General features: G+C 38.2%; 1 protein-coding gene across 1 annotated transcript in view; it reads right to left on the reverse strand.

The window, feature by feature from the left end:
• POPDC3 (popeye domain cAMP effector 3) overlaps positions 1 to 19,564 on the reverse strand; it is a 127,845-nt gene that overhangs the window by 49,345 nt on the left and 58,936 nt on the right. The window contains exon 2 of the mRNA XM_075862220.1: positions 6,176 to 6,964. Coding sequence (XP_075718335.1) covers positions 6,176 to 6,774 — 599 coding nt within the window. The 5' untranslated portion in view covers positions 6,775 to 6,964. The remainder of the gene's footprint in view (positions 1 to 6,175; positions 6,965 to 19,564) is intronic.

A 19,564-nucleotide genomic window follows, 5' to 3' on the forward strand; every position in this document is an offset into this window, starting at 1 on the left:
CCCTGTAGATATAGTCCCTCTGTATATAGCCCACCCCCTGTAGATATAGCCCCCCTGTAGATATAGTCCCCCTGTATATAGCCCACCCCCTATAGATATAGTCCCCTGTAGATATAGCCCCCCCTGTAGATATAGTCCATCCCCCCGCAGATACAGCCACACACTTCTATTACAATTCAAACTCACCTTATTCCCGCTCCCACGCCGTCCGGCAGCCATGAAGACCTGCTCTCTTCTGCGCAGGTCTCCAGGGGGTTGAACACAGCATCTATGAAAGGCGCTGATTGGCTGGGCAGGATGACTTTCCCTGCCAGTCAGTCAGCGCCTTTCATCGACGGAAGCTTCACTGGTACAAAAGGTACCAGTCGCTTCATTCGTGGAGAGGCGCTGAATGGCCGGGCACGGAACGTGCCTGGTCATTCATTGCTTCTAATTGTGCCTGTGTCCTTGCGACACAGGTAAAATTATAGTGAAGGAGGTGGCGCTGGCGCCCCCCTCTGAGCTGCGCCCGGGGCACGTGCCCCGCCTGCCCCCCCCTAGCTACGCCCCTGCATTTATCAGAATGTGGTTGTTTATGCAGCAGGTGCATGGATTTCTGCACGTTCCATTGAGAGCAATCAAAACTGAAATTCAGTCGCAGAAATTTCTGCACCAAAATCTGCCGCGTGTGAATCGTCCCTTTACGCTGTGAAATATGGCTGAAAATATGCCGTGTGAACATGATCTAATAAATTTGAGCTGCATATATCATCAGTTAATGTAAGTGATTTAGTATTCTCTTTAATTATTTTTATAACTCACATATCTCTAAACCAAATAGAATGCCAATAGTCAGTACCTACAGGTTATTCAAAGGTGTTGTCCGGTTTCAGCAAATTAATGTTATATTTTTTTGTATAATTAAAAGTTTTACAATTTTCCAATATACTTTCTGTACTAATTTTTCACAGTTTTCAAGATCTTTGTTTGTTGTTATTCTGTAAGAACATTACTTACATTGGATACAATTCTGTCCTGGTCATGTGATGGACACAGGTGCTGGGCTCTTGAAGACACAGCTCTGATACATATACTGTAACTGCATGAGCCAAGCGCCTGTGTTTCCATCACATGACCATGGACAGAATTGTATATTTTTTTATGGTTTTATAGTTTTTTTTAAATTATTTTACAATTGACTATATTGATATGATTTGTGTGTTCCCTGTTGTCTCCATATACAGATCCTAAAAAAAAATGATGACATTTCTAGTTCAGATTTCTGTCAGATGCAGTGATGTCACGAAGACCTTCTGTAGATTAAAATAAAAACCAAATACAACAACATCTATTTCCTACCTGTCTTGAATAGTCACAAATACACCGTTCAGCCATAACATGAAAACCACCTGCTTATAATTGTGTAGGTGCCCTCCTGCTGCCAGAACATCTCTGAACCAATCAAGACATGGACTCCAAAAGACATCTGAAGGTGTCCTGTGGTATTTGGCACCAAGACGTTAGCAGCAGGTCCTTTAAGTTCTGTAAGTTGTGAGATGGGCCTCCATAGAGCACATTTGTATTTCCAGCACATCACGCAGATGATCGATCTGGGGAATTTGGAGACCAAGTCAACACCTTGAACTCTTTGTCATGTTCCTTAAATCATTCCTGAACAATTTTTGTGGCAGGACGCATTATCTTGCTAAAAGAAGCCACTGCCATAAGGGAATACCGTTAACATGAAGGGGTGTACTTTGTTTGCAACAATGTTTAGGCAGGTGGTACATGTCAAAGAAACATCCACATGAATGTCAGGATCCAAGGTTTCCCAGCAGAACTTTGCCCAAAGCATCATACTGCCTCCGCCAGCTTGCCTTCTTCTCATAGTGCATTCTGGTGCCATTTCTTCCCCAGGTTAGCAACACACGCACCTGCCCGTCCACATAAAGTAAAAGAAAAAGGGATTCTTCAAACTAGGCCATCTTTTTCCATTGCTCAATGGTCCAGTTCGGATGCTCACATGCCCATTGTATTCGTTTTCCGCGGAGGACAGGGGTAAACATGGATACCCTCACTGGTCTGCGGCCATAAAGCTGCAATTTACTTTGGGTTCTGCCACTTTTCTACCATAGCCAGCATTAACTTTTTCAGCAAATTGTTCTACAGTAGCTCTTCTGGAGGATAAGACCGAGACGGGATGGCCTTCGCTCCCCACGCACATTCAGTGTCCATAACGCTGTCACCGGGTTACCTGTTTTCCCTCCTTGGACCACTTTTGGTAGGTACTAACCACTGGACCACCCAACTACCCTGCCGTTTTGGAGATGCTCTGACCCAGTCATCCAGCCACTATAATTTGACCCTTGTCAAAGTCGCTCAGATCCTTAAACTTGCCCATTATTTCTGCTTCTAAGGGTATGTTCACACGCACTAATTACGGATGTAATTCGGGCGTTTTTGCCCCGAATTACGTCCGAAAATAGCGCCTCAATAGCGTTGACAAACATCTGCCCATCGAAAGCAATGGGCAGACGTTTGTCTGTTCACACGAGGCGTATATTTACGCGCCGCTGTCAAATGACGGCGCGTAAATAGACGCCCGCGTCAAAGAAGTGACCTGTCACTTCTTTGGCCGTAATTGGAGCCGTTATTCATTGACTCCAATGAATAGCAGCGCCAATTACGTCCGTAACTGACGCGGCGTTCAAGCGCCTGCACATGCCGTTACGGCTGAAATTACGGCAATGTTTTCAGGCGGAAACATCCCCGTAATTTCAGCCGTTACGGACGCTGTCGTGTGAACATGCCCTAACACATCAACTTCAAAAACTGACTGTTCACTTGCTGCCTTATATATCCCACCCCTTGACATGTGCCATTGTACCGAGATAATCAATATTATTCACTTCACCTGTCAATGGTTTTAATGTTGAATGGTGTATGTGTAGACATTGATGTAGATGGTTTTGAATCCACGCAAGGTCTCCATGACCTGCACATGATAGAAATCAGAGTGATTCATGTTGTCATCAGAACCTACAGTTGCAGCCCCTACTTTGGGCCTATAAGGTGTTGTATCTTTGTATATAGGACACATGTTTTGGCATATATTGTGTCAGTGGGTTTCCAAGGCTATGTTTAGCGTAAGTGCATCAATTAGATTCAAAAGAGACTAAGCAACAGGTTCATATGACTGCCCATCAGGAACACTAGAGAATTGCAGCTTCCTCTATTACATTCACATCCATTATTGAGTAATGTATCTGAAGACAGAGAAGGCAGAAATGGTAAATTTCAGGAACATCTTTTTTTAGTGTCGCACAACCTCTAAAGATCCGTTACATTGTGCATATTTTATGTACATATGGCATGCTTCTGTCATAGCATAAAAAAAGGAATTCGATCATCGTAATAAATAATTGCACATTACAGTAAAAGGAATATTTGGTAATTATGATCCATTAAAAATAACCACTGTGCCCAGTAGTATTCTCCATTATATAACGCCTCATTCACACCAACTGTTTGCTATACAATTTGAACCCCTTAAGGACACGGCCAATTTTCATTTTTTAATTTTTGTTTTTTCCTCCCCGCCTTCCAAAAACCATAACTTTTCATTTTTTTGTTTAGATTACCGTATGAGGGCTTGTTTTTTGCTGGACAAGTTGTCGTTTTTATGTCACCATTTAATGTACTATATAATGTACCGGGAAACTGAAAAACAATTATTTGTGAGGTAAAATGGGGAAAAAACAGCGCTTACAGCATTTTTTGTTGGTTTCATTTTTATGACGTCCATCAGGCGGTAAAAATGACACGTTCACTTTATTCTACTGGTTGAAACTATTACGACAATACCAAATTTATATATTTTTTTATGTTTTACTACTTTTATATATGAAAAAAACTATTTGCTAAAAGAAAAAGTTTTGTGTTGCAATATTCTGAGAGCCATAACTTTTTTTTATTTTTCTGTCAATTGAGGGCGTATTATTTGCAGGGCAAGCTGTAGTATTGGTACCATTTTGGGGTACATGCGACTTTTTGATCGCTTTTTATTAAATTTTTTGTCGGGGAGCTAAGGTGACCAAAAATAGCAATTTGGGTGTTTTGCAGTTGTTTGTTTTGTATTGTAATAGTTCAGACTTTTACGGACGCGGTGATATCCATTATGTTAGCTTTTTTCTTTTTAACATTACTGTAGGGAAAAAATGGGAAAATACGTTTTTTTTAACAAAAAAAATAATTATTTAACGGTTTACTTTTTTTATTAGTCACCCTACGGGACTTGAACTAGCGATTGTTGAATCGCTTGCATGATATACTGCAATACTAATGTATTGCAGTATATCGTGCTTCAAACAGTCTCCTATAAAGCCTTGCCGGAAGGAGGACTTCACAGGAGTACAAAAGATGGCAGACCTGGGGGTCTTCATTAGGCCCCCATGCTGCCATGACAACCATGCTGCCATGACGACCATCGGCAAACCGCTATCACGTCACTAGGGCGGGGGTCGATGGGACGTCGGAAGTGGCCGCCCCCTTATTGTAACGTTATAGATGCCGCAGCATCGAAGGGGTTAAACGGGCAGAATCAAAGTGATCTTTAATTCCGCCCGTTGCAGTTAGGTTTCGGCTGTATTGCACAGCCGGAAACTGCTAAGTATGGAGCAAGCTGAAAACATCAGCCCGCTCCATACTTCCCCATTACAGCTGCCACGTACATGCACGTAACATGTCGTTAAGGGGTTAAAATAAATGAATAAAAACAAACACAGATCTATGAAAATCCGACAAATTTCAATGGGACTGAAACACATGAGTAACCAATCATGTTGGATAATACAGCATACTGAGCTACTTGGTCCTGTACATGTACAGATAATAAACAATTTCATCTCGGTGATCACATTTTCAGGTAAGTTATGAATTTAGCTGCAATATTCTTCAAACAGTAAAGCACAATATTCAACCTCATATCAATATAACAACTGTAATATCTACCATATATAGTCCAGCTCTCCATAAAAATGCCTTACTACACACAATCCTATATCCAGCTACTTGCTGAACATAGTTCCTGTAGTTGTCATGATGGAGTCCACCATATAATCTAATAAAGTAATACTGGTCTAGTACTAATAGGGTGCATTCACTCAAAGAATAAATGTGGTGCACACCATGTAGTCATTTTTGGTGCATTTTGTATTGGACTTCTGGCTTCACAAATCTCTATTGTGAACACTGGGCCTCTGTTACATAATAGCTTGTACATAGAGGAAGACAAATTACTATTGACTTTAGGAGCTACTTGGATCCCTCCAGGAGCCAGTTTGATATTTTTTATTAGCCAGGCAATATTTCTTTCATATGCATCAAAAGAAAACGACACAAAAAGTCAGCTGCGAGCAGTACATTTCTAAGACGTGACTACTGTGCTGCTGTCGTTTGTCCATCTCCCATGTACATAGTGCAAACACTAGTAACCCTAATGTGACAACAACCTGATGTTTACATTGCCTTCAATTCTAAGAGGAGGCGCCTTGTATATCTTCCAATCGGACATTTTGAAAACCAACACACCTGATCTTTATGCACAATCTGCCCAACAAACCCGCCCCCAGTTCCGTCTTTCCGTCTTTCATCTAATGTGTATGGGCAGTTTAAAAAGTACCTATCACCTGCAATACACTATTTGTTTTAATTGAAAACTGATAAGCCCCCCCATTCATATTTTTCTAAATAATTAAGAAAAAAAAACCTTTGAATACGTGGCACCCTCAAAATGCAAATGTCCCTGGTAGGGGTATCTCGGCATGCCCAGCATCTTACCACATCCTCCCACGGTAGCATCAAACCGTGAGATTTCACTGGTCATCGCGAGATCTCGCGACTCTGCCTAAAGGAGCGCTGTCTACAGTGTTAATACAGCAGAGTGCGTTCTACTACATTAATACAGTAGTTATTGATCGATTACTGAGGTATTAATGCTGGAGACATCGCTCTTTTAGACGGAGCCGCGAGATCTTGCTGTTTTCGCAAATTACTCAAAGGCTACAATAGCAGATTACATTTTAAAGCACATATTATTTTAGTCATGCACATCAATTATATGTGTAAATAATAATAATAATAATAATAATAATAATAATAAATATACACCTATGTATATATAGAAAAAAATACCAACCTTCCAGACACAAGTAAAGAAAGTTTATCAATGGGTGTTTTTCCTTGAATTGCATAGCAGTGTTCCCTTTCCAAAGTTATCACCTCTGCGTTACAGTGTGAGATGATCTTTCGAAAAACAGTCAGTGAGATCCCCAGTGGTTGAAAGACTGAGGTATAGACATCTTGGAATTCCTTATCAAAGGTGACACTTCTCAGCTGATAGGCGAGGTGAATAATCTGCACAATACATATCACCAGGAGGATAAAGTTCCAGGAAAAGACATCAGCGGCACAGACATCCAGCCAGGCCCAAATACAAGTACAGAGAAAACTGATAGCAAAGAAAATGTAGACATATAAAAGGCCAGAAAACCCACTTCCTCCCATGCAGCCCAATACAAAGAGAATACTGGCCAGGTGGTATATGGATCCCTCAACGTCTTGCTTCCAGCTGGGGCACACAGGATGGCCTATCACAAGGCTCTCCCAAAAACTCAAGTTTCCGCTCATAACGTCCGTTCTCATGTTGGCTTCTACATCTGTACTGCAGTGTTTCTTTCTTTCAAGTAACCATTCATGTTGTTTTCCCATATCTTTTGTTTCCTGAAATATTACCATTTCACATCCACTCCAAAAATAACTTGATGGTCATGACAGATCAGGAAGAAGTTCTTGTTCATCCATATTAGATTATGTATTGAAAGTAACGCTGTTGTCATTAGGGAAGGAATGGATTCGGCAATAGAGCAGTCTTTCTGTTTAGATTTGTACAAACCGGTGACGTCCGAGGGTAGAAAGTACTGACTGTCTGAAAAGAAAATATCCAGTTAATTGTGTATGCATAATGCCATTTAGTTATATATCAAATGCCCTCCTTCTAGCTATAAAAATGTACCATGGTCAGAAAAAGAACCATGGGCATGTATTATCTAATAAATTAAAATGAATTTACTGAGGAAGCTCATGTTATGCAAAGGCATGCGCAGCTTCTATTTACTGCTGACCCACTGCCATTTCATTTCACACTTATTTGGTTCCCCATGAAAATGTTTTCTTATTACAGCCGATTCCCAGTGTCATTCTATAACGATTTTGAATATATATATATCTAGATATATATATCTATATATATATATATATATATATATATATATATATATATATACACACTGCATATATATATATATATAGACATATATCTAGCTATATATATATATTTATAGGGTTCCTGTTTATTTGTTTTCTATAATAACGCATGTATTAAAGGGTGTGGGTAATTTTGTCAGGATTTTATATTTAACTTTATATATTATATTTCCTAGTCACAGCAGGCAGCAATGATTGATTTAGGATCTGTGGACATAACGTTTTGGGTCTACGTTTAAGACGTATACGTCAATTGTAGGCAACAAATGCCTCAACAGTGGCATCTGTCATCATAGAGTTTAATGGTATATGATAAAGGCACACGTCATAAACTCTCAAGATCCTGTTCATGCCGTATAAGTTAAACAGATGGCAGCACAGTCTACGGGTGACGGATGGCACTGTTAGGCATCCGTTTAACGCACTTATCGCCCATAGTCTATAATGATGTCAGTTTAACATATACAGTAAGTCATGAAAGGCTATTGAAAAGACCATGATGTATACGTTAATGGTACATCTGCGGCCTGTGCCATACAGTGGCATACGTCACACATAGACTCCCATGTTAAAAGAAAGTATACCGAGCGGTAGGCGTTTCTTTACAGTATCATTTTGGATGACAAACCACAGTCTTCTATGCTCTACTGTCCTCCAAAATAAAAGGCAAACTGATGTATACCAGTCCGACGAAGGCCAAAAGGACACTCTTTTGACCACTTCAGGTTAATGAATCCCTACGGACACGTTAGCGTATATGTCGGGAGCTTTACTGATGCACACTCTAGGGCCAAAACGTAATGTGCGCAGAGCCTCAGTTACATTTTTTTCCCTCCTCTAATGACAGGAAGTATCTATATATGAACCTCGTATGCTAGCTTTTTGTCCCTGCAGCAAGACATAAGTTCTGAAAAAGAGATATCTGCTTCATTCTAACATTCCCATAGGTAAAAAATAAAAAAAACTCTTCGGGAAATCTGAAAAATTTGTAAAAATATGTACCTTCATGAAATAGGGGTATAGTTTTATAAATGAATTTACTGCAAATCCCCTAAATTAGTACCACTGCAGTGTATAAATTCGGGGTGAAGGGATAAGGAGACCAAAGGATCTTTACTTTAAGGCTATGTACATCTTTTGAAACTTTTTGTTTTCCTTTTTATCAAACCAATGTTATATGTGATTCAAAACATGTTTTAAAAATGTTAGTTTTTCCAATACAGCTTCTATGTATCCTGTATGCATAGAAGAAGTTTCTTCACTATAACCCCTTTTAAGCTTCAGTAATACTTTCCTAGAGCCACTTGTGTTTTGCATCTTAATGTGTTTTTTTTGTAATGCATAGCCTGAAATATAAAAGTCCCTTTTTTTATGTTGTTGTTTAGCTTCTATTCGAAGCCTATAAAAAAATCATTTTCAGATGTTTGAGTATCAGCTTGAGAAAACTGCAGACATACATCCGTTGCTTCTTACTAAATGAAACTGTCTGTAGATATGACTGACATCAGGTACCCTAAGGTGGCATCATTTGTGCCTCTTTTGATTTTTAGCCTGTAGCAAATCAGTGATGAGTGACATGTAGTTTGCCTTTGATACCATTTTAAATGCTTAAAGGATAAGCGGGTGAAAACGAGCACTGGTCCCAGGCGTTTTTAACAGGTACTTACAAAAGAAAGTTATTATTAACCCAACAGGGGATACAAATTTTTATTGCGATAATCATCTTCAATCGTTTTTTTTTCTAAAATTATAGTGCAAATTCTTTTTTGTTTCTTTCAAGTGAAAACACTTTCTCAAAACTTTTGAGGAAAGTAATCTTTTTTAGTAATATAACAATTTCCCAAATGAGTTTATAAATTAAAATTGCAGGAGAATGGGGAAAATAACAAAATAAACGAGTGAAATGTATGTCTAACTGATATTGTAATTAAATGTTTTGATAAATTCATGATGAAAATGTTGCTTTATAATTATTTACTCTAAAAACTATGCACATCAATTATTTGCTAATACATGGGGCTTAGTACATTTCTTTGTGTGTGGGGGCTATTAGGCACAGAATCACCCACGCAAGTGGTGGCAAAGGGGCACACTTTTTTCCGGTAATATCAGTTTTACCAGCTAAATTGTGCGGCCACTCATCACTCATATGGGTGTGCTTTGTGTTCTCACCCTTAGGGTATGTTCACACGCAAACGCAAAATACGTCTGAAAATACGGAGCTGTTTTCAGGCGAAGTACTCGCGTTTTTGGCAGCGTCCATTACGGACATAATTGGAGCTGTTTTTCAATGGAGTCAATGAAAAACGGCTCCAAAAAGGTCCAAAGAAGTGACATGCACTTCTTTGACACGGGCGTCTTTTTACGCACTGTTTTTTGATAGCGACGCGTAAAATTACACCTCGTCTGAACAGAACAGCGTTAAACCCATTGCAAGCAATGGGCAGATGTTTGCAGGCGTAATGGAGCCGTCTTTTCAGGCGTAATTCGAGGTGTAAAACGCCCGAATTACGCCTGAAAATAGGTCGTGTGAAAATACCCTAATATCCAATATAAAAAGTTTTCAATGCATGTCCCGTTAATATAGTAATTCTATGAACACACTAACCACCGCATAAAAAATTAGCGTAGTTTAATGTGGCATCGAAAGTGAATGGTGCACGGACAAATAAATCTCGGGTTACACGTCAATTTACGGTTGTGTGAGATATGCTGTGAAATTGTGCCCGCGACAACAATAATTATTTCCTATGACAAAACATAGATTGTAACCATGTCAGAAACCATTGTGGTCACGGTGGGAGCACTGGTCTAGGGCTACGTTTGCACATTTGTTCTAATTTTGAATATCCTATTTGTTTGAATGGGAGATGTTTTTAGTGCAGGAATTATTTTGCACACCAAAAATACCCAGCCATTCCACAATGAGTGAACATAGCCTAATAACCATCTGTAAAATACCCTAATCTACAGTCTCTTCCAATTATAAATCTCATTTTTATAGTTTCTGCCACTATAAAAATATTAAAGGCCAAATTGTTTTGCTTTATCTGTGTCAAAAAGTTCTATTAACAAAAAAACAAAAAAAGTCGAAGCGCTAAAAACAATTTGTAGTTTATTTTTAGACCACTTGAATGTGCACGACATACTGGGCTTATAATAGATATCTCCAGACCAGATGAAATTACAACCTCTCAGCATCAACCAACTCATTTATAAAAAGTATTCTGTGGATTCATAACTCATAGTGAAGCTCAAACAGTGGATAGAATACACTCCAAACAGGAGTCTATCTCCAGGCCAAGGGTAAAAGGTGTCCATTGCCCTGTGCACTTTTATTGGTGCATGATATTGCCCTCCGACAGTGGGAATAAAGAGAGCTGGATACATAAATTTGGCAAGCAAATCACACACTGCATGAGATAATCACTTCGACATACACCTGCCGTGTCCTGTGAGATGTGGTTACAGATGATGTGCCGAGGTTTGAATTCCGCTCTGTTTTTTTCTGGTTGATTAGATTTCATTCCATCTTGAAGTTTGAAGATGAACAGAGCAACACAAGACAGTGACTGGAGACACACAAATTCTAAGTTATCTTTCAGCTGCATTTACTTTCTTTACTCTAAAGTAAAGGTCTCGAGCATTTTTCTCCTACGATTTTTCACATAAAAATGTTTAAGGCATTGTATTTACTTGCTGCAATGTAGTTATTTCTTAACACAGCATGCCTCATCTTTTAAATTGCTGTGTTGTTTATAAATAGTGGAAAAAAGCCGCATAAAAAAAAGTCAGACGCAATACTGCATAGTGGTTTTACATAGAAGCCACAACATTTCCTAGAGCTGTTGCTTGAAACCATGTTAAAGTTTACATCAAGAATTTTCAAAATAAAATTTGAGTAGCTTTGTAAAAACAAATTAATACTTATGTAGTATTAATCCAGAATTACAGCCTAAATTATAGCTCAGAGCTTCATTCACAATTCTGCAGGCTTCAGAAAGTTATCTATGATGTAGGAAAGCTAACACTCCCGTTGCTTTGTTAGTTGTTAGGGATGTGTCTGACAACAATCGTTTGACTGTTTCCAATGACAACCATCAGTTGAGAATGTAGCACTGGACTAAAATACTGGATCGGTTCAAAATAAAGAAATGCAATGTATGTATAAAAGTGCTCAGCTTACTTCTATATATAAAAACTTAATGCTGTTTGAAAGTGGACATACACTTTACAAAAAACATCACTACGCTAATCACTGCAAAACCAATTGTTCTTTGACCACTCTCATCAACAAGGCGTTCACTAAATGTATGTTAGTATGTGCATCATTCTCTGTGAATACTTGAGACTGTTGTGCATAGAAATCCAAAGGAGATCAGCCATATTCTAGATCAGGGGTCTCAAACTCGTTCGGGTAAATGGGCCGCACATATAAAAAATGTGAAGTTGACGGGCCCGCGTTACATTCAAATTTGATACAATACAAAAGTATTGTTAATCAATTAGTTATTCGAACTACTATAACACTACATTACTATAATAATACTACATTACTATAACAATACTATATTACTATAATACTACATTACTATAACAATACTACACTACTATAATACTACATTACTATAACAATACTACACTACTATAATAATACTACATTACTATAACAATACTACACTACTATAATACTACATTACTATAACAATACTACATTACTATAATAATACTACACTACTATAATAATAATAATAATAATACTATACTACTATAATAATACTACATTACTATAATAATACTACATTACTATAACAATAGTACATTACTATAATACTACTACATTACTATAACAATACTACATTACTATAACAATACTACATTACTACAATACTACATTACTATAATGCTACATTACTATAACAATACATTACTATAATAATACATTACTATAAAACTACATTACTATATTAACACTACTACATTACTATAGCAATACTACATTACTAATAATACTACAATACTATAATACTACATTACTATAATAATACTACATTACTATAACAATACTACATTACTATAATACTACATTACTATAACATTACTATAATAATACATTACTATAAAACTACATTACTATATTAACACTACTACATTACTATAGCAATACTACATTACTAATAATACTACATTACTATAACAATACTACATTACTACAATAGTACATTACTATAATAATACTACATTACTATAACAATACTACATTACTACAATAGTACATTACTATAATATTAAATTACTATAATACTAGTACATTACTATAACAATACATTACTATAATAATACTACATTACTATAACAATACATTACTATAATACTACATTACTATAATACTACATACTATATTAACACTACTACATTACTATAACAATACTACATTACTATAATAATACTACATTACTATAACCATACTACATTACTATAACAATACTACATTACTATAATACTACTACATTACTATAATAATACTACATTGCTATAATACTACATTACTATAATAATAATACTACACTACTATAATAATACTACATTACTATAATACTACTACATTACTATAACAATACTACAATACTACATTACTATAATACTAAATTACTATAATACTACATTACTATAAGGCTGGATTCACACGACCATGTTACGTCCGTAATGGACGGAACGTATTTCCGCCACTAATCCTGCACCGAACACACTGCAGGGAGCCGGGCTTCTAGCATCATAGTTATGTACGATGCCAGGAGTCCCTGCCTCGCTGCCGGACAACTGTACCGTACTGTAATCATGTTTTCAGTATGGGACAGTTGTCCTGCAGCAAGGCAGGGACTCCTAGCATCGTACATAACTATGATGCTAGGAGCCCGGCTCCCTGCACTGTGTTCAGTCCGGGACTTCCGGCCGAAATACGTTCCGTCCATTACGGACGTAACATGGTCGTGTGAATCCAGCCTAACAATACATTACTATAATAATACTACAATACTATAACAATACATTACTATAAAACTACATTACTATAATAATACTACTACATTACTATAACAATACTACATTACTATAATAATAGTACATTACTATAACAATACTACATTACTACAATAGTACATTACTATAATACTAAATTACTATAATACTAGTACATTACTATAACAATACATTACTATAATAATACATTACTATAACAATACATTACTATAATACTACATTACTATATTAACACTACTACATTATTATAACAATACTACATTACTATAATAATACTACAATACTACATTACTATAATAATACTACATTACTATAACCATACTGCATTACTATAACAATACTACATTACTATAATAACACTACATTACTATAAAAATACTACATTACTATAATAATACCGCTAGGTTTAAACTTAATGGAAATTTGCAAGTTTACTCCACGTGCTTATTTTATTAATCCAGTTTTTCAGTTTAAGTGTCGCTAAATACAGTCTGGCTGCTCAGTTGGCAGCGTTTGGCAAACACAAGAATATCAAGATTGGGAATGGTTGGTGATATTAACTTCCTGTTTGTGGCACATTAGTATATGGGAGGGGGGAAACTTTTAAAGCTGGGTTGTAATGACGGGGTGGGGAGACAGACAAGTGAGCCCTAATCTACTCACCACTCAGTCCCTGCCTACTTGCAACGACCCGCCCTAGGCGACGGGGTACAACTGGGCGACGGTCCCTACGCTCAATAAGTGCACGACAGACAAACAGACAAGGGTACACAGAGCTAGGGGGAGAAAGGGGCAATTGCCCACGGCAAAACCGTGAGCAACAAGAGAAGTCAAACCAAGAGAGTACGAGGTGCCAAACGCAGAGCAGAAGAGTAGTAAACAAGCCGAGTCAAACCAGGAGTGTACGAGGTACCAAACGCAGAGCAGGAGAGTAGTCAGCAAGCTGGGGTCAATATGAAGCAAGGACAATGGTACAAGAAGCTGGAGCAGGGCCAGGAAACCAAACGAGAAGAATCACAAGCAAAGGAGGAACAGGAAAGGCAGGTATAAATAGACAGAGGGCGGGAGCTAGCTCCGTCTGGCCAGGCTGTGATAGGTTCTCCCACTCCTAAGCCTGCCATCCTGAGTGGTGGAAGATGGAGTCAGTCTCACAGACATAGAAGCAGGTGCAGACTGATTATCTATGGGCGTTAACCCCGAAGCTGTGCCTGGCAGATTCTTTACATGGGTGTTGACCGTGGCGGCCATTTTGAAGTCGGACATTTTGAAGAGTGGGAGAAGAGGGTTGCATTGACAATCCAACACAATGGGCAGCACTTTGAACACATTTTATAAGTGGTCAGAAACTTGTAAATAACTCATGAAAGAATAAAGTGACGTTAAAACCAAGCACACCATTGTTTTTCTTGTGAAATTCTCGATAAGTTTGATGTGTCACATGACCCTCTTCCCATTGAAAAAACTAAAGTTGGATACAAAATGGCCGACTTCAAAATGGCCGCTATGGTCAACACCCAGCTTGAAAAGTTTCCCCCCTCCCATATACTAATGTGCCACAAACAGGAAGTTAATATCACCAACCATTCCCATTTTATTTAGGTGTATCCATATAAATGGCCCACCCTGTATATTAAGATGCTGCCTAATGATGGCTAATTGGATACTTATATAATGGAGCATAAATACAAACTATACTGATCACTGAGGGTATTAAAATGGGAGGAGAAGGAGCGACTAAAGAGAACCTATGACCATTGAACACATCATAATACATAAGTGACTGTTTTAGGGTAAGGACAATTACCCTAAAAGGAGAATATTGCGATTTTTGAGGTGAAAAGTGTGATTCTGCCGCAAAAATCACAAATAAGAATTTTTGTGATAAAATTAATAAAAAGGTTAATACTTAGCCCTTTCTCAACTAGGCCAGCATGGTGGAATGACGTTTCATCCCATGTGACTTATGCAGCCAAGCACAGGCTGCAGCGGTAACATAGGCTGCAGCGTAATCTCTGAAGGCTGGCCTGGAGGTGAACAGATGAAAACGTCTCTTTGACAATGGAGAACGAAGCAAGTAAAAACTTTTTTTTGCGCTTTTTCGGACGGAATTCCCTTCTGGTTCTAGGAAGGATACGCTGTGTACTTTTAGGCAGCATATCCGCCCTGTGTGAACATGGGCTTAGGGTGGCTTTTCATGCTTTGTTAACGTATATGATTTGGCAATTGTTTACTAACAATAATAATAGTTGATTACGATTGTCTCAACCTGTAAAGAGTCACAGGCAACTACTTTGGACAGTTGTAATTATGATCGCAAACCTTCCGGAGTGCTAAAATAATTTTGATCATGAGATCAACAAATCGATGTGTGTAAATGCAGTGGCTCAATGGTCTTGCAATTAAAAATAGTGTTGATAGAATGCACACTGTTGACTGTGATTATGATTTCGACGTCATCACAATATCGAATCATCGCCACATGTAAAGACGCGTTGTACGCTTCCTTGACAATCAGGAGTTATCAAAGCAGTTTAAGGCTGAGTTTTGTCCTCTGTTTCACGTGTACGCCAGGAAAAGCTTCTGACATTTACGTTAAACGGAGGCTGTGACGGAAGCCTAATAAGACAAAAATGTGAAAGGTCAGCAGGTCTCCAAAACGCGCTAAATTTAAAGTTCCAAATTAAAACACCAGCTTGAAAAAGGCGTTCTGAAAGCTGAACAGTTGCATGGTGTCTTGATATGGAACAATAAATTAAGCACATTTTGGAGAAAGGCTGAAGTCTTCACATTATTGTCTTGATGAATTCATTGGATGGGTGAGAGCTGACCCGTTGAGACATCTCTTGCATTGCCACAAGTGACGAGAAGGTACTGATTCTCCTCCATTTATTTCTGGATGCCTAACAGTGGCATTCATCACCCATAGACTAAAATGGGATCCATTTAACGTATACATTGTGAGCTTTTTCATGATAAATCCTTTAAATGGATACTATTATAGCCTATGGGTGATGCGTACCACTGTAAGGTATCCATTTCACATATACATACATCACCCATAGGCTATAATGGCATCCATCTATTTGAACAAGATGTTCAAATGTGTCATAAACCTAGCCAGAACACAGGCTTTTGTTTTTGTAAAAAAAAACAACATTGATTTGGATACCACAAAAAAAATATTTTCCTTTCTATCTTCTATCCTTCCTCCCTCTCTCTTTCTACCTCTTTTGTTCTTTCTTTCTTTGTCTTTCTTTCTCTCTTTATGTGCACCTATTAAGTGACCTTACCTTTGACATCTGATTAATGTATATAACATTCTAAAGAAGAGAGACAGCTATTTCCGCAGGTCAGACAAAGTGTAAAAAGCAATTCTACTTAATGAAAGTCCATATTTTAGTCTCATGGGAGACTGGATTCTCTTTTCCTGGAATATACATAGTGCGACAGGACCAGGGGAAAATAGTTTGAAAGAGTGTACATCTCACCCAGGTTCCTGCCTTATACGTACCATTTTGAAAAGCAGCCAGTGAGTTTTTTGTAGCAACTGTATTTCCCTTCTCAACTGTTTTGTGTAACATCTAAATGTTGTGCTTTTTTCTAAGTCATTCATTTGTAAATTGCCTGAAGAAGGAGCCTCTGACAGCTTTCATATAGAACTTTTATGGTTAGCCAATAAAGGTATCATACCTATTATACTTTTGTCTTTTTTGACACAAAAGTATTTAACATTTCATATTGTCTCTGGCTAACACGGTACTACACTATTTTTTACTGTGCTTCGTGTAAAACCTGTGTAAGTCAACATGCACACGTTGCAGAATTTGGTGCAGAAATTCTGCTTCAAAACTGCAGGTAAACACAGGTAATTCCACTGGTATGCATTTTTACATTTTGATGGAAAATATGTGAGTTTTTATGTGGATTTTGGTGCATTTTTTTTAAAACTAATCAGATACAGTTCACAAGAGTAAATGCAAAATAAATTGACATGCTGCGGATTTCAACATATGAACCACAGGTCAATTTACGTGAAGAAAAAATCGGCAATGTGTAGATTTAATTTCTTGATCAGATTTACTTTGCTAGTAATGTATTACACTGCGGATGTACTGCACAAAAATACGCGTGGCAAATCCGCCTGTGATACGCATCGTGTGCATTTGGCCTTACGCGCCTAGCTGTTGGAGTATGGACAGTTGGGTGGGTCCCTACTCCATTTGGCCACTCCGGGTTTTTGGGATAATTGTGGATAATGATCTGCAAAACTGAGATGTGCTTTAGGGTGTATTAACACTGTGCGTTTTTGCAGTGTTTATTACCGTGTTTTTACCATGTGTCCCAAGACAGCACCAAAAAACGCATGCATTTTTACTACGATTTGCCAGGATTTTGCAAATTGCTGTAAAACGCATGCGTTTTTCAGACACACACCAAAACGCACAGTGGGAATACTGATATAATATACGGCAGAGTACATAAGCTGGCTTTATTTTTGACGGAATCAATATCGCAGTCGACTGCGCTATTGATTCTGTCAAAAGAACGGAAACCTTACGGAACAGAGAAAAACGGAAACCATTAGCAACAGAAGCATTACCATTGAAATCAAAGGTAATGCAAACGGGAGCTATGGTTTTTGTTTGCCTTTCCATTAATAGGTTCCGCCGACGGAAAGCTCTGACGGAACCCATAAACGGAACCTGACGCTGATGTGAATAGGCCCTAATCAATGTAAATGTGTCTGTTGTTGACCCTATCCCACTGGATGAACTTGACAATGTGTAAGCTGTAGGGGTAACCCTGAGTTAAACGGGGAGTTCTCCCTTAGAGATTTTTGCAGGAGATGTTGAGGAAGAAATTGCTAAAATTGGTCTCCCTGATTTATTAATAAATGGGGTATCCCAAGCAACTGAGACTGAGAAAATATTTCTACATTTTGCAGTAGAAAGCGAACTGCTACATAGAGTCAATGAGGTGTGTGGACAAGATGTGGAGCAACTAGTAATTCCTAATAAAAACCTTAAAAGAGATGCTAGAAAAGTTGTGGCACAGGATGGGAAAGACTGGGATTGTCTTTTTACCCTATCTTATGTTTGCTGTACGGGAGCTACCACAAACTTCTAAAAGGTTTTCTCCATTTGAGCCATTTTCTGATAACATTTTAGACCACAGAATAGTAACTGAGACCTCTAGTTTTAAGACTTGCTGACAGATGGAAAGTTTCTTACTACAAAGAGAAATGACTCTCTTATTTCACTCCTCTCACCCTCTACTTTACTTGTGAGTGTGTGACTTAGGATGGCTGGGCTGCAGAAGGAATGCAGGAAAAGAAATAGAGGCAAAAATGCAGGTACGTTTATGTCAATGGCCATTCTAAGCTGAATGTGCCTGCTCTCGTCAGATCACAGAAGTTACAAAGCTTAAGGCCTCGCAAGTACGCAAGGGTGAGAGACTGGCTGGGAATCCGTGGTGCTGTTGACCTGGGACATTCTTTGTGTGTGGAAGAAAGACGTTTCAAACACCAATATAGGAAAGGGTTCTTTACAGTTAGAGTATAGTCAAGCTATGGAATGCCCTACCCCAATAGGTAATAATGGCAGATACTATGCCAGCATTTAAAAAAAGACTAGATGATTATTTACTGACAAATGGCATTGAGGGTTATAACTAATCTAGCAATGAATGACGGGTAATTTATTGAGAAAGGTTGGATTTGATGGACCTGTCTCTTTTTCAACCTATGTAACTATGTATTCCAGCCTCAACTGTGCAATATGGCCAATGGAACATACAGTCTTTGTCAATGAAAACTGAAGACGTGTGTGCACAGACGTCTATTCAGAGAGAACTACCTGAGAATCTAAATATAAAAATCTTACCAGCAGCTGCTGCATGTCTGTGTGTATCTGTTTCTCTCACTCTGCTCCATCCTCCTGCTTCCCCCTCCACTTTCCATAGACTTCTACGCGCAGAGTATCTGTGTGTATTACTCTACACATGCTCCCTCATCCACCTTCTCCCCATCCCATCGCTATAGACTTCTATGGGCAGGCTGTGAAGAGACACAATCCAGCTTCCTACGGTCCTTCTCCTCTGATCTGTAACTAGGAATGGATTATACTTGACAACAGGCAGTGGACACCAGATTAGAGGAAGGGAGATACCAAGTGGAAGTAATTAAGCACAGAATTTGCATTGATAAAACAACTAAATTTTAAAA

The sequence above is a fragment of the Rhinoderma darwinii genome, chromosome 4, assembly GCF_050947455.1.
Source record: "Rhinoderma darwinii isolate aRhiDar2 chromosome 4, aRhiDar2.hap1, whole genome shotgun sequence".
Lineage (NCBI taxonomy): Eukaryota > Metazoa > Chordata > Amphibia > Anura > Rhinodermatidae > Rhinoderma > Rhinoderma darwinii.